Raw genomic sequence first — 15,211 nt, 5'->3', positions numbered from 1 at the left:
AATGGGAAATTTGATTTGATGGCGGGCCAGCTTGCAGACATAGATTCAGGTCAAAAATTTTTGATGATAAAGTATGGGGTGAAGTTAAAGAGATTAGTCAGCAAGAATCAATGCGCAAAGACGTGGGATAGGGAAGTACTAAGAAACGAAGAGACCGACTTGAAGAGACTCAAATTACCGTAATAATGAATAACTCAGTTGGCAGTTCAGTTAAGGAGGAATGCACGTTACCGGAACTACTTTTATTCAAATAAGGGAGAAGGGATAGATAAAATTCCATCAGAATTTGGAAAATCATTGGGGAAGTGGCAACAAAACGACTATTCACGTTCGTGTGTAGAATTACGAGTCTGGCGATACAGCATCTTAGTTTCGAAAAATATCATACACACTATTCACAAGACTGCAAATGTCGACAAGTTCGAGAATTATCGCACAGTCTGCTTAACAGTTCAAGCACCCAAGTAGTTGGCAAGAAAAATATAGAGAAGAATGGAAAAGAAAATTGAGGATATATTATATATATATATATATATATATATATATATATATATATATATATATATATATATATATTAGATGTCGATCAGTTCAGCTTTAGGAAAGGTAAAGGCACCGGAGAGGCAGTTCTGAAGTCGCGGTTGGTAGCGGAAACTAGACCGAAGTAAAATCTAGATTCGCTCGTAGGATCTACCGATCTAGAAACAGCGTTCGATAGTGAAAAATGGTGCTAGATATTCGTAATTCTGAGCAAAACAGAGGTAAGCGAAAGACAGGTAATTGTGCAAATTTCTACAAGGCACAAGGGGGAACATAAGACTGGAAGGCAACGAAATGCTTGGATTAAAAAGGGTGTAAGCCAGGTATGTAATTCTTTGGTCCTACAATTCAATCTATTCATCAAAGAAGCAATGACGGAAAAGAAAGAAAGATTCAAGAGTGGGATTAAAATTAGAGGTTAGAGGATATCAATGATAAGATTCGCTGATGACATTGCTAGCCTTAGTGAATGTGAGGAACAGTTACAGGATGTGTTATATGGAGTGAACAGTGTGATGATAACAGAATATGGATTGACAGTGAACTGAAAAAAGACAAAAGTGTTTGGGAGTAGTAGAAATGATAACAGCAAGAAACTGAACATCAGAACTGAGGATCACAAAGTAGACGCAGCTAAGGAATTCTCCTACCTAGGTAGCAGTGGTGAAAAGAGCATTCCTGACTTTGAGAAATCTAGTAATATCAAATATGAGCCTTCGGAACAGAAGAGAATCGTAGCATTTGTGATGTGGTGCTAGGGTGGAATGTTGACATTTAGATTGACTGACAATGTAAGAAATTAAGAGGTTCTCCGCAGAATCGGCGGGAAAAGGAATATGTGGAAAACACTGACAAGAAGAAGTGACAGGATGATAGGACATGTGTTAAAATATCAGGAAGTAATTTCCATGATGCTAGAGGGAGCTGTAGAGGGTAAAATTTGTAGGGTAAGGTAGATATTGGAATATATCCACTAAATAACTGAGGAAGTAGGTTGCAATTGCTACTCTGAGATGAAAAGGTTGGCACTGGGGAAAAAATCGTTGTAGGCTGCATCAAACCAATCAAACGACTGATGACAGACATATAAAAAAAGAATCCTGTTCCTGATTCGTTTACCAGCTCAGTAATGAAGAGCTTTTGGTTGCCTGGAACGTTCATTGCTCACTCATATTCCAGGATTTAATATGCTGTGAACAATGCAACTCTAATTTTTCTTCTCTTGGTACAGTGAATTACGGTTCACTCTGCCTTATAGGTATTTTCCAATGTGGTTGTGGCATGTAAGTGAAAATTGTTCTTCTATGCACGGTTGCAGATTTCTCCGCAAATCCTGTTGATTGATCTCACTAACGCCGTTTTCCTCTGTTGTCGGTACTTGGCATGCTGAATGGATGTGAAGTTGTCACCTTCCTTCCTTGGTTAGTTAATGCATCCATGAGATGAAGAACGACATATTGCCCCAACGGCTAGTGGTTTGGTCGGCCTTCTACCTTGTTAACATACGAAAAAGCAATTTAAACGTATTGGATTTCACGTCTGCAGCTGTCTAAGGTGTGAGACCGTGTTTGACACGTTCCTTTTACAGAAACTGGGTACACCTGCACTTTCCTTTTCTCGGAAATAGCGGTACACCAGTTATAATATTTTCACCAAAGTGGTAACAATGGAGGCAGTTTTGCACCAAATTGATCCAATTTTCAGAATTAAGAACGAACGTCTCAGTAGGAATGCATTGACTTTCGGATGACTTATCACAGAAGCGGAGTACTCTAGTAAGTTGGCTGAATGTGTCTCTTGTCTTTTCACCCCCTATGAAATGAATCATCCGACAAACGGGACGAAAGGTTATCCAGGAAAACACATGTAGTACAAAAAGCACGTCTGGCATACATGATCCCAATCATTTCATTCTGAGCATTTTATTCTGTGCGTTCTTTAGTTTCCTCAAAAAAGGGTTGTAATGCACTAAAGGCGTGGTCTTCCACTCGGTGATAGGCATGCGCAGTGCGTCACCCTCTCCTTCTCAGGACTCACAAAGCAGTCCCAGTGACGGCACGATAGCGAACGTCCATCCGTTCCATCTCTAGCTATCATTTTCACTGCTACTGAAGTTAATTCTTGGGACCGCCGTGAAAAGAACTGAAACTGGGTCACACATACTACCTCGTTTTTAGTTTCCTTATTTCATCCTCAGTGTTCTCCGGCAGAAAATCACCGCTTGAATCCGGTAACATTTTTATATTCAGTACCTGAGTCTTCCAGAATACACGAAATCCTTTCATTAGCGTGACCACGCTGATGTGACGCGACTCAAAACGATTGTTAAAGGCAGAAACCGCTATCTAACACAAGCATGGGCAACTTTTGGTGACACCTGTACTTAGTTACTTAAGCTCACAGGCTAACTCGCCACGTAGCGTGACAGCGGCTCTCACGAGGCAATAACTAATGTTCATGGGGTAATGCACGGATATGAATGGCACCCATTTCCCAGCATGCCACATCAACGATTTGAGCTTCAAAACACTGTATTTTGAGGGTATATTCATTTCATGTTCGCCTCATCCTCAGATGATCACATTTATTTACATGTCGAAAACATTGCCTCTTCGATGTTATACACCAGCTCTCTGAAAAAATTCCGTTACAGAATTGTGCAACGCCGTTAGCAATGAAACGATGTCAACGCTAAAAAAATGTAAACATCTGAAGATGGAATGCCAGTCATCTTCAAATGTCGTCATGGAAGAACAAAGGCCTTCAAAAGCTACTGGTAGCAGCTAATTCATTAATAATTACATTCATTTTTAACAGGTGCATTGTTGTAATGCGTATACAGAGGACAGGAATCATTTAATAATATTAATTGCAGAAATAATAGAAAAAAAATACAGCAGTGGGACAGGTAATCTCAGTCGACAAGCTGTTAGGAATAAATTTATCATTTTTTGGGCGCAGGTAGGTTATTAGAGTAAAATTTAATGCGTTTCATCCAAAAGCAGTATTATCATCCATTTTTTTCAAATATTTGTCCAAAAACTCTTCTAATGATTCATTTCATAGTCTTGGCTTCTTTTTGTAACACTGAATAAATTGAGCCATCTTTTTGTCCTTTTAAAAGTTTAAAAATCTACATGGCCTCCACTCAGCAATTATCCGCTGCATTACACAGAAGGAAAACTAGAATAACGCCAGCGACAGAATGCTGAATATCCGAAACTGCGTCACGCACGGAGTATAGTGCGACCGTCTCGCCTTCTGCAACGAATTTCTTCCGCCGGCCGGATTCAAACCAATTGCGAATCGGATCCTGCCCGTGGGCCGCCGGTCGCCCATACGCGACGTAACAGATGAAACGAAAAACAGTAGCAACACATGAAATACGACTGAACAGTTACGCCGAAGTTTCCATTATGGAAACCTTCTCGACAATACGTACGTCATTATTAGAAGCACGATTCTTGAGCAAAATATTACAGCGCAAGTACCTTTGTAAACATAATGACAACAATATTCGAGTACTAAAAGGCAATTACGCCAGCATTCTCTTGACCGTTCCGGCTGTTCTAAGTATAGGAGTGAAATTTCTAGAAATTCGGAAAGTTCAGTAAACTGCAATAGACTACTGTTAAAAGTAGAAGAAATGAGGAAAAGGCACTAGTCTGGTGGAAATACGTTAAAAACTTATTTATTTATTGCCCTAATAAAGGTTGAAATGTTAATTTTGAACCCTTTCACTGTTCGAACTTTAACATGTACGATTCATTTTTTTCAGATGCAAGAAAGATGTTTTGAGAGAGTGAAGTACGAAGGTCTTTCGTATGCAATTACACCTACGGAAACATACGCTAGAAAAAATGAACAGGATATTCACTTCACAGTTTTGTAGATAATAAAATCTAGACGCGCAACGTTAGAGACGGCAGTCTTAAGGAAACGTTCATCTAAATGCCATGTCATTAAGACTGACATTACAAAGTGAGAAGTGTGTAAGAAACAATTTGGCAGTCCGTAAGCTGTAAGCTAGAAGCATTTGTGAGGTTGTGTAAACTGCTCTGTCAGGGAGAATTCCCGAAATACAGATGGGAGTTGAATTAATACTGGAGTAACAGTTAGGAGAAAAATTCCTTTAGCTGCAGGGATATATTCAGTCTTCCCCAGCACGCGTTACTACGGCAAAACGATAAGAAAACGTGGGCTTGCTCAAAAGTAATGTCTCAGATTCTTTCATGTGAAAACTCTTAAACCTTTTTAAATAAAACGAACATTTCATAGTGAAACATTGACCTAAAATGAGTGAGCAAGAAACGCTAAAATTGTTCTTTTGTTATGCCTTGCGTAAAACTGATATCGTCCTAGCACACCCTAACAGATGGCGGTTGAAAAACACACCTCACAGAGTGTTTTCACTTAATACAGTCAATGCCGTTGTAAATATTACGTGAGTATGGAAAAAATGCCGTAAAATGTAAACTAAGATTAGACTGTTATGTTCTGTCGACAACAAGGTCATTAGAAATGGACAACTAAGAGTATAGTAGTATGAGGAACGAAATCAGTCATGCCTTTTCTGAAGGAACCACCCTGGCATTTACGTTAAGCACCTTCGGGAAGTAGCGAAAAATCCTCATCTGGCTGACCGGACAAGAATTTCAGGAGCCGTTCGCTAACCTCTGTATCATGTCGCTCCGTTAAAAAGGGAAGAAGACAGAAATTACTGTATGCATAGGCACCACCTCATTATTCTCGTCAGCCTCCCGATTCACATTTGGTGGCAGGAGCATCGTGTAAGATTTGCGATCCTGTAATGAGATATTTCTGCCTCCGATACTGAGAGAATAAGGGCAGTAAGGACGTTGCGTCTCTTCTAGCGCTGAAGCCCACCTTTTAACTCGGTCTGTGACGAAGGCCCCATATTTTTAGCATGTAAAGAAACGTGGCTTTGATGAAATTTGAAAGGGGGGGGGGGCGAGGGGACGGATCCCTCTGTAAAGTAGCTGTTGTTTGGAATGTGGAGTTATTGAGATGGTATGTTGCGCTACTCACAGACTACATTGAGGTGCAGCTGCGCCTCGAGACCGGAGGCCGGGATGCGCGGGTTCTCGGCGTGGCAGCGCAACACGTGGCCGTCATCGTCAGGAAGCGGTTGAAACGTCAGCCGGCTCAGCACCACCGTCTCGTTGCCGTCCGTCTCCACCTGCAGAATCAGGAATGTTCCGTGGCACTCTAAACCTGGCAAGTGGGTTTCCGTGTATACCAATTACACTACGGGCCATTAAAATCGCTACACCAAGAAGAAATGCAGATGATAAACGGGTATTCGTTGGACAAATATATTATACTAGGACTGACATGTCATTACATTTTCACGCAATTTGGGTGCATAGATCCTGAGAAATTAGTACTCAGAACAACCACCTCTGTCCGTAATAACGGCCTTGATACGCCTGGGCATTGAGTCAAACAGAGCTTGGAAGGCACGTACAGGTACAGCTGCCAATGCAGCTTCAACACGATACCACAGTTCATCAAGAGTAGTGACTGGCGTATTGTGACGAGCCAGTTGCTCGACGACCATTGACCAGACGTTTTCAATTGGTGAGAGATCTGTAGAATGTGCTGGCCAGGGCAGCAGTCCAACATTTTCTATATCCAGAAAGGCCCGTACAGGACCTGCAACATAGAGTCGTGCATTATACTGCTGAAAGGTAGGGTTTCGCAGGGATCGAATGAAGGGGTCGTAACACATCTGAAATGTAGCATCCACTGTTCAAAGAGCTGTCAATGAGAACAAGAGATGACCGAGACGTGTAACCAATGGCAGCCCATACCATCATGCCGGGTAATGTGCCAGTATGGCGATGACGAATGCACGCTTCCAATGTGCGTTCACCGCAATGTCGCCAAACACGGATGCGACCATCGTGTTGCTGTAAACAGAACTTGGATTCATCCGAAAAAATGACGTTTTGCCATTCGTGCACCCAGGTTCGTCGTTGAGTACACCATCGCAGGCGCTCCTGTCTGTGATGCAGCGTCAAGGGTAACCGCAGCCACGGTCTCCGAGCTGATAGTCCATGCTGCTGCAAACATCGTCGAACTGTTCGTGCGTATGGTTGTTGTCTTGCAAACGTCCCCAACTGTTGACTCAGGGATCAAGACGTGACTGCACGATCCGTTACAGCCATGCCGTTAAATGCCTGTCATCTCGACTGCTAGTGATACGAGGCCGTTGGGATCCAGAACGGCGTACCGTATTACCCTTCTGAACCCACCGATTGCATATTCTGCTAACAGTCATTGGATCTCGACCAACGCGAGCAGCAATGTCGCGATACGGTAAACCGCAATCGCGATAGGCTACAATCCAACCTTTAACAAGGTCGGAAACGTGATAGTACGCATTTCTCCTCCTTACACGAGACATCACGACACTGTATCACCAGGCAACGCCGGTCAACTGCTGTTTGTGTATGAGAAATCGGTTGGAAACTTTCCTCATGTCAGCACGTTGTAGGTGTCGCCACCGGCGCCAACCTTGTGGGAATGCTCTGAAAAGTTGATCATTTGCATATCATAGCATCTTCTTCCTGACGGTTAAATTTCGCGTCTGTAGCACGTCATCTTCGTGGTGTAGCAATTGTAATGGCCAGTAGTGTACATATATGAAGTAGAAAAAGAAACGCTGAAAATTGTAACTGTGGAGCAAAAATAAAATCTAGTTTATAATAAAATTTACAATTGAAATGAAGCAAGTGAAAGTGGATATCACTTGAATCTGTGAATAAAAGACAGTGTTCATTTAGGAGAACTATGTTTTATGGGTAATAAATCATGGTCCAAGGGCTATTATTGTGCTCCTAACGCCGGGGACATCATCAACGGCTATAAAGACTAAGGTAGAAGATTCAAACGTAAACAAGTTCCGCAAGATAGGAGTTCAAGGTATATTAACTCAAGGCTGTCTCACTGTCATTAATTAAATAGTGCGATAGAGCATTCTTAGCAGCTGAATCACCCGTCAACTCTTTTGGTTGAATTCTCGTGATTTTCAGTTTTTGTTCAGAAACTCAGTTTTTCATTATTTTCTCCTGGTTTGCTATTTCGGGAAGAATGGTGTAAGATTCCCTTGAAAACTAAACAGGACCTGTATTTACCCATTACGACAAGAATGGGAAGTGTTTCATCGACAACAGTTTTCCAATGTCGTGTCAGGCATGGTAATGTCTTGTTTTTCGATGCTTTTTTTATTTTTGTCCATTACCTTATAAGATCCACACACTATAATGGCTGTCTTAGCAATTGACGTATTTTATATTATGAAAATTTTTGGTGTCATTTACAAAAAGAGTTTTAATCCGGAAAGGTAAACCGAACGATATTATATAAAGTAAAAATATTTTTTAATGTAATCGATTCTTAAATGAAATCAAAATTTCATCAATGTTGTCAAAAATACAATGAATATTTATTTTAATAAAAATATCCTAATACATATTTCTGATTTGTATACTCTTCGGTGCAATTATTCGCACCTTTACTGCGATATTGTGAGTTGGAAGTTGGTTTCAAAAGAAGAACAACGGTTGCACATTGTTAGAAGCTTATTGCTACGAAAGTATAACTTAAAGAACGAGTACTTAGAAAAATATATCTGGAAGAGTTATTCATTATTACTTGTGTCAAGTGCAAACAGACAAGCACCTTACTAGTTGGTTAAAAAATTGTGTCAGTACTGTGTCTTCTTAATATTCTGTTGATGCGAACGTTGATTGGTATTCCGAATCATACAAAAACTTTCCCTTTAGTTGGCTACTCTAAATCTTTTAGGATGTAGTGCTCTGTTTGGTAGTAGTCGCTCCTTTTTAAAGTAGTTCTTAAGTGACCAAGATCTTCCTTCAACTGTTCACAGCAAGCATTCTTGTAACTCCGTCCACCGATAATTTAATAGCTACTCTTTTCCGCTAGGACAGTGTTGCTTGATGGTTTCATATTTCTAGTTGTTATACAACTTATTTTAACAATAGACTTAGAGTATCGCATGTATCAGCATCCTACTGTGTTTTACATCATTCAGTTGCGCGATGAAATATGAGCTATAATTATTATTCTTGTTATAATGTTTTAAGTCTTAAACCTAGAAATTGACTACAAAAGCCAATACTTTCTCATAAATTTTTTTGGCTGAAGGGAAGGGTATGAACTCCGTGAAGGTAGCACATAGTGCACAAAACTTTAGTATAACGGAAAGAACTTAGGTCACTGCTGTAAAATCATTATCAACTTAACTACAGCTTCAGATTTTTATTTTTGGATAGCATGTGATGATGAAAACCATAAAACGAAAATAGTTGCCTGCTGGAGTGTCCGAGCGGTTCTAGACGCCACAGTCTGGAACCGCGCGACCGCTACGGCCGCAGGGTCGAATCCTGCCTCGGGCATGGATGTGTGTGATGTCCTTACCTTAGTTAGGTTTTAGTAGTTCTAAGTTCTAGGGGACTGATGACCTCAGGAGTTAAGTCCCATAGTGCTCAGAGCCATTTGAATCATTTTTGAAAATAGTTTCAGTAAGTAAGCTTCCCCTTATTGAAGAACAGATCAGCTTTGAAGACCATATTTATCGAGTGCCTAGTTTTCACTACAGAAGTGTGAGTGAGGTGGGGTGCTATCAGCATTTCAAGTTAAGGAGAAAGTAGTTGAGATTGTTAATGGCACGAGTAAAATATCATTAGAACAGTGGCACACACTTTCGCAATAAGGAAAGCAGGAGATCTGGCATCGTAATTGTTGAAACGTTTAACCTCTTCATCAACTTCGATGCCCACTCTTCCTTTCACCTAACCGAAAATTCCATGTACTGGAATACGTTTACAGTCCGCTAGAGCTTACGCGCGCTAGTTAATCTAAACACTGGAATGGAACATACTCCCTCAAAATGTGATGACCTAAGTAGCATCATTACCTTGACTTCTTTTTTTTATTAATTGAAATTGTGAGAGGCCTATTCATACATTTTATCTCGTTGTTTCAAAGAATTGCTGGTCAATTTTAAGAAACGTTTTGCTGACCAGACTACTCGTCACGTTGTTGCAGTGAGCGAAGACTACTTACCTACTCAGGATAAAGGTATACTTCTCAGACGACCTGCCAAAAGTCGAATGTGATGGATCAATAGCACTGTAAAACAACGAAATTGTTCAAGATACCCTAACACTTATATCTCCATCATCATCATCATTATCATCATCATCATCATCATCATCCATCCTTGACTCTCTCTATTTTTCCACTTGGTTGTCGTTGCAGTAATTCATTCCACTGATAACACTTCCTAATACCGATGTTCAGGGTCAGCCTCTTGAATTTTACCCCAGATTTCCCTTCCTTCATAAACTATTATGTCAAATCATGTTTGTCCAATTAATTGAGCTTGTCTTCTCTGTAACATGTTAACGAATATACTTTTTTCTTTAATTTCTTTGGTATTTTGTCCATCAAATTTGTTTTAGGACTGGGTGTGTCTGTGACTCTTCTGCAAATCCACATCTTTAATGAACATAATTTTATCTTGTCTGAATTCCCCAAGATTCACTCTTCACAACCAAAACTTATTTAATCTTGATGAACTGCTCTATCGTCTCTATATTAACATGGTTGTTTGTTAATAAATTGTTGTTATTTCTGAGTACCGGTTCCTCGTAATATCCATTACACTTTTGTTGTTATTTGTTATTCTGTTTCCTAAGTAGAAAAATTTATTTACTTTCGTATCATTACATTATTTCCTATCCTAATATTTATCTTTACTTGTCTGTAATCGTTATTTTAGTTCTTTTTGTGATTATTTTCAGTTTGTGGCTATCCGACGCATCAGGAAAGAATTTTTAACATATAGTTGGTGTTCTTTTCATAATCATTTAGAACTATTGTATCAGGAGGGAATTGAAACACTGGATTAGTTTGCCGTTGATTTTTATACCATTGGTGCTACTTTTCATTGTTTGTATTACTCTTTGTATAAATAAATAAGGAGAGACTAGACAATATCGCAGTACTGGTGCATATAAAAACTTCTAGAACCAGTCGCAATCCTTAAGTATGTGTGTATCTAGTCATCTGTAAATCAGATGAAAGATTCAGGGATGTTACAATCATCCTTAGGAAATGTGACTAAAGCGTGAAAGATGTCTCCCACAAATCCCTAGTTAGACTTCTTTTGAACTGTTCGCCGGTCAATAATAGCTACCAAGTAGGATGTCCGCCCCAGTAGCTGAGTGGTCAGCGTGACGGATTGCCGTCCTCTGGGCCCGGGTTCGATTCCCGGCTGGGTCGGAGATTTTCTCCGCTCAGGGACTGGGTGTTGTGTTGTGTTCATCATCATTTCATCCCCATCCGGCGTGCAGGTCGCCCAATGTGGCGCCGAATGTAATAAGACCTGCGATATGGCGGCCGGACCTGCCCCGCGAGGGGCCTCCCGGCCAATGACGCCACACGCTCATTTCATTTACCAAGTAGGATTAATGGAAGAGATGGGGAAGATCCACATACAGGCAATACGCTCGTCACGGACCTGTTTTGTCGCAATGATATTGCCATAGAGATGCCAATTAAACAACAGTAAGAGACTGCTTATTGCAAACTGCCTTACAGAATCTTGGAGTAGTGTTACAGAATAAGTCAATAAATATAGCACTTCCTCCAACATATTTCTCGAATAATAACCACAACAGCAGAGAGAGTGAGATATTCATATTTACGCAGAAGAGTAAAGACAGTCATTTTCCCACGTACCATGTACAAACGGAATAGGAAGGCAGGAAATACACTGCAACGTTATTCACTCTCCGCCACACGGCCAATGAAGTCTGTGAAGTACAGATGAAGTCGTATTGATATGTTCGTCACAGTATGAGAGTAAATGAGCAGAAAAGGAAGTTAGTGCGCAGTTTTATTGAATACGTTAAGTTTTATTGTACGTGAAAGAACATCAACTTGCTAAGACAGGTGAGGTTGGTGGCGGTGTAGGCTCGAACGAGATGACAAAGTTTTAATTATGGTTAGCGTTTAGTAGCGAAATCTCTTTCTTTCAGTTCACCCACATATCTTGAACTTGTATGGTACGAGTGTTATTGCATGTTGCATTAGTTGTTCTTGTTTTTTGGTCTTCAGACTGGTATGATGCAGCTCGCCATGCTAGTCTATGCTGTGCAAGCTTCTTCCATTCGGAATAACTACTGCCACCTACTTCTATTTGCACCCGCTTTCTGTGTTCATGGTTACGTCACTCTCTACAACTATTACCCCTACAGTCTCTCCATTGCCAAACTGACTATTATTTGATGTCTGAGACTGTGTCTTTTACAAACGCTGTGCCGTAAATTTCGTTTCTCCACAGTTCGGTTCTGTACAACCTCATTATTATACACATATCAAATATAAGTTTTGCATCACACCAGTTCCCGGAACTCCTGAAGATAAACGTTGGCTGTGGGTACTGTATCACAGACGCAGTCCCTTTGACTGTTCAGATATGCCACTAAACCTGCCCAAAGGTGTAAACAGCCATGCATGAGTAGCGCCTATTAGACGGAGGGGTCCGCCAGCTGCCACCCCTTGTGGCCGAGGGGTTCTATGCGCTTCAGTCTGGAACCGTGCGAGCGCTACGATCGCAGGTTCGAATCCTGCCAGCCGGCCGAAGTGGCCGTGCGGTTAAAGGCGCTGCAGTCTGGAACCGCAAGACCGCTACGGTCGCAGGTTCGAATCCTGCCTCGGGCATGGATGTTTGTGATGTCCTTAGGTTAGTTAGGTTTAACTAGTTCTAAGTTCTAGGGGACTAATGACCTCAGCAGTTGAGTCCCATAGTGCTCAGAGCCATTTTTCGAATCCTGCCTCGGGCATGGATGTGTGAGATGCCCTTAGGTTAGTTAGGTTTACGTAGTACTAAGTTCCAGGGGACTGATGACCTCAGATGTTAAGTCCCGTAGTGCTCAGAACATTTGAACCAATTGAACCATTTGGTCCACCGGCCGATCAGTTCCTGTCATTCCATCAGGAAGGAGGTACGTAGCTCGTGTTGTCTGTAGTTCAACCATGCTTAGACGGTCAATACCACGGTTAGATCGCGTCCGTATTGTTCCTTTATATCTGGAAGGGCTCTCAACAAGGGAATTGTCCAGTCGTCTGGGAGTGAACCAAAGCGATGTTGTTCGGATATGGAGGAGATACAGAAATGACATGCCTCGCTCAGGCCGCCCAAGGGCTACTACTGCAGAGAATGACCGCTGCCTATGCATTATGGCTCGGAGGAACCCTGACAGCAACGCCACCATGTTCAATAATGCTTTTCGTGCAGCCACAGGACGTCGTGTTACGACTAAAACTATGCACATCTACATCTACATCTACATCGACACTCCGCAAGCCACCCAACGGTGTGTGGCGGAGGGCACTTTACGTGCCACTGTCATTACCTCCCTTTCCTGTTCCAGTCGCGTATGGTTCGCGGGAAGAACGACTGTCTGAAAGCCTCCGTGCGCGCTCTAATCTCTCTAATTTTACATTCGTGATCTCCTCGGGAGGTATAAGTAGGGGGAAGCAATATATTCGATACCTCATCCAGAAACGCACCCTCTCGAAACCTGGCGAGCAAGCTACACCGCGATGCAGAGCGCCTCTCTTGCAGAGTCTGCCAATTGAGTTTATTAAACATCTCCGTAACGCTATCACGGTTACCAAATAACCCGGTGACGAAACGCGCCGCTCTTCTTTGGATCTTCTCTATCTCCTCCGTCAACCCGACCTGGTACGGATCCCACACTGATGAGCAATACTCAAGTATAGGTCGAACGAGTGTTTTGTAAGCCACCTCCTTTGTTGATGGACTACATTTTCTAAGCACTCTCCTAATGAATCTCAACCTGGTACCCGCCTTACCAACAATTAATTTTATATGATCATTCCACTTCAAATCGTTCCGTACGCATACTCCCAGATATTTTACAGAATTAACTGCTACCAGTGTTTGTTCCGCTATCATATAATCATACAATAAAGGATCCTTCTTTCTATGTATTCGCAATACATTACATTTGTCTATGTTAAGGGTCAGTTGCCACTCCCTGCACCAAGTGCCTATCCGCTGCAGATCTTCCTGTATTTCACTACAATTTTCTAATGCAGCAACTTCTCTGTATACTACAGCATCATCCGCGAAAAGCCGCATGGAACTTCCGACACTATCTACTAAGTCATTTATATATATTGTGAAAAGCAATGGTCCCATAACACTCCCCTGTGGCACGCCAGAGGTTACTTTAACGTCTGTAGACGTCTCTCCATTGATAACAACATGCTGTGTTCTGTTTGCTAAAAACTCTTCAATCCAGCCACACAGCTGGTCTGATATTCCGTAGGCTCTTACTTTCTTTATGAGGCGACAGTGCGGAACTGTATCGAACGCCTTCCGGAAGTCAAGAAAAATAGCATCTACCTGGGAGCCTGTATCTAATATTTTCTGGGTCTCATGAACAAATAAGGCGAGTTGGGTCTCACACGATCGCTGTTTCCGGAATCCATGTTGATTCCTACATAGTAGATTCTGGGTTTCCAGAAATGACATGATACGCGAGCAAAAAACATGTTCTAAAATTCTACAACAGATCGACGTAAGAGATATAGGTCTATAGTTTTGCGCATCTGCTCGACGACCCTTCTTGAAGACTGGGACTATCTGTGCTCTTTTCCAATCATTTGGAACCCTCCGTTCCTCTAGAGACTTGCGGTACACGGCTGTTAGAAGGGGGGCAAGTTCTTTCGCGTACTCCGTGTAGAATCGAATTGGTATCCCGTCAGGTCCAGTGGACTTTCCTCTATTGAGTGATTCCAGTTGCTTTTCTATTCCTTGGACACTTATTTCGATGTCAGCCATTTTTTCGTTTGTGCGAGGATTTAGAGAAGGAACTGCAGTGCGGTCTTCCTCTGTGAAACAGCTTTGGAAAAAGGTGTTTAGTATTTCAGCTTTACGCGTGTCATCCTCTGTTTCAATGCCATCATCATCCCAGAGTGTCTGGATATGCTGTTTCGAGCCACTTACTGATTTAACGTAAGACCAGAACTTCCTAGGATTTTCTGTCAAGTCGGTACATAGAATTTTACTTTCGAATTCAATGAACGCTTCACGCATAGCCCTCCTTACGCTAACTTTGACATCGTTTAGCTTCTGTTTGTCTGATAGGTTTTGGCTGCGTTTAAACTTGGAGTGGAGCTCTCTTTGATTTCGCAGTAGTTTCCTAACTTTGTTGTTGTACCACGGTGGGTTTTTCCCGTCCCTCACAGTTTTACTCGGCGCGTACCTGTCTAAAACGCATTTTACGATTGCCTTGAACTTTTTCCATAAACACTCAACATTGTCAGTGTCGGAGCAGAAATTTTCGTTTTGATCTGTTAGGTAGTCTGAAATCTGCCTTCTATTACTCTTGCTAAACAGATAAACCTTCCTCCCTTTTTTTATATTCCTATTAACTTCCATATTCAGGGATGCTGCAACGGCCTTATGATCACTGATTCCCTGTTCTGTACATACAGAGTCGAAAAGTTCGGGTCTGTTTGTTACCAGTAGGTCCAAGATGTTATCTCCACGAGTCGGTTCTCTGTTTAATTGCTCGAGGTA

At 41.7% G+C, this 15,211-nt stretch overlaps 1 protein-coding gene across 1 annotated transcript in view; it reads right to left on the bottom strand.

The window, feature by feature from the left end:
• The window catches only part of LOC126482181 (hemicentin-2-like), an 865,734-nt gene that overhangs the window by 161,209 nt on the left and 689,314 nt on the right, over positions 1-15,211 (bottom strand). The window contains exon 7 of the mRNA XM_050106159.1: positions 5,590-5,740. Coding sequence (XP_049962116.1) covers positions 5,590-5,740 — 151 coding nt within the window. The remainder of the gene's footprint in view (positions 1-5,589; positions 5,741-15,211) is intronic.

This window comes from Schistocerca serialis, chromosome 5 (genome assembly GCF_023864345.2).
Source record: "Schistocerca serialis cubense isolate TAMUIC-IGC-003099 chromosome 5, iqSchSeri2.2, whole genome shotgun sequence".
NCBI lineage: Eukaryota > Metazoa > Arthropoda > Insecta > Orthoptera > Acrididae > Schistocerca > Schistocerca serialis.
This window is presented reverse-complemented; position numbering and strand designations above follow the sequence as displayed.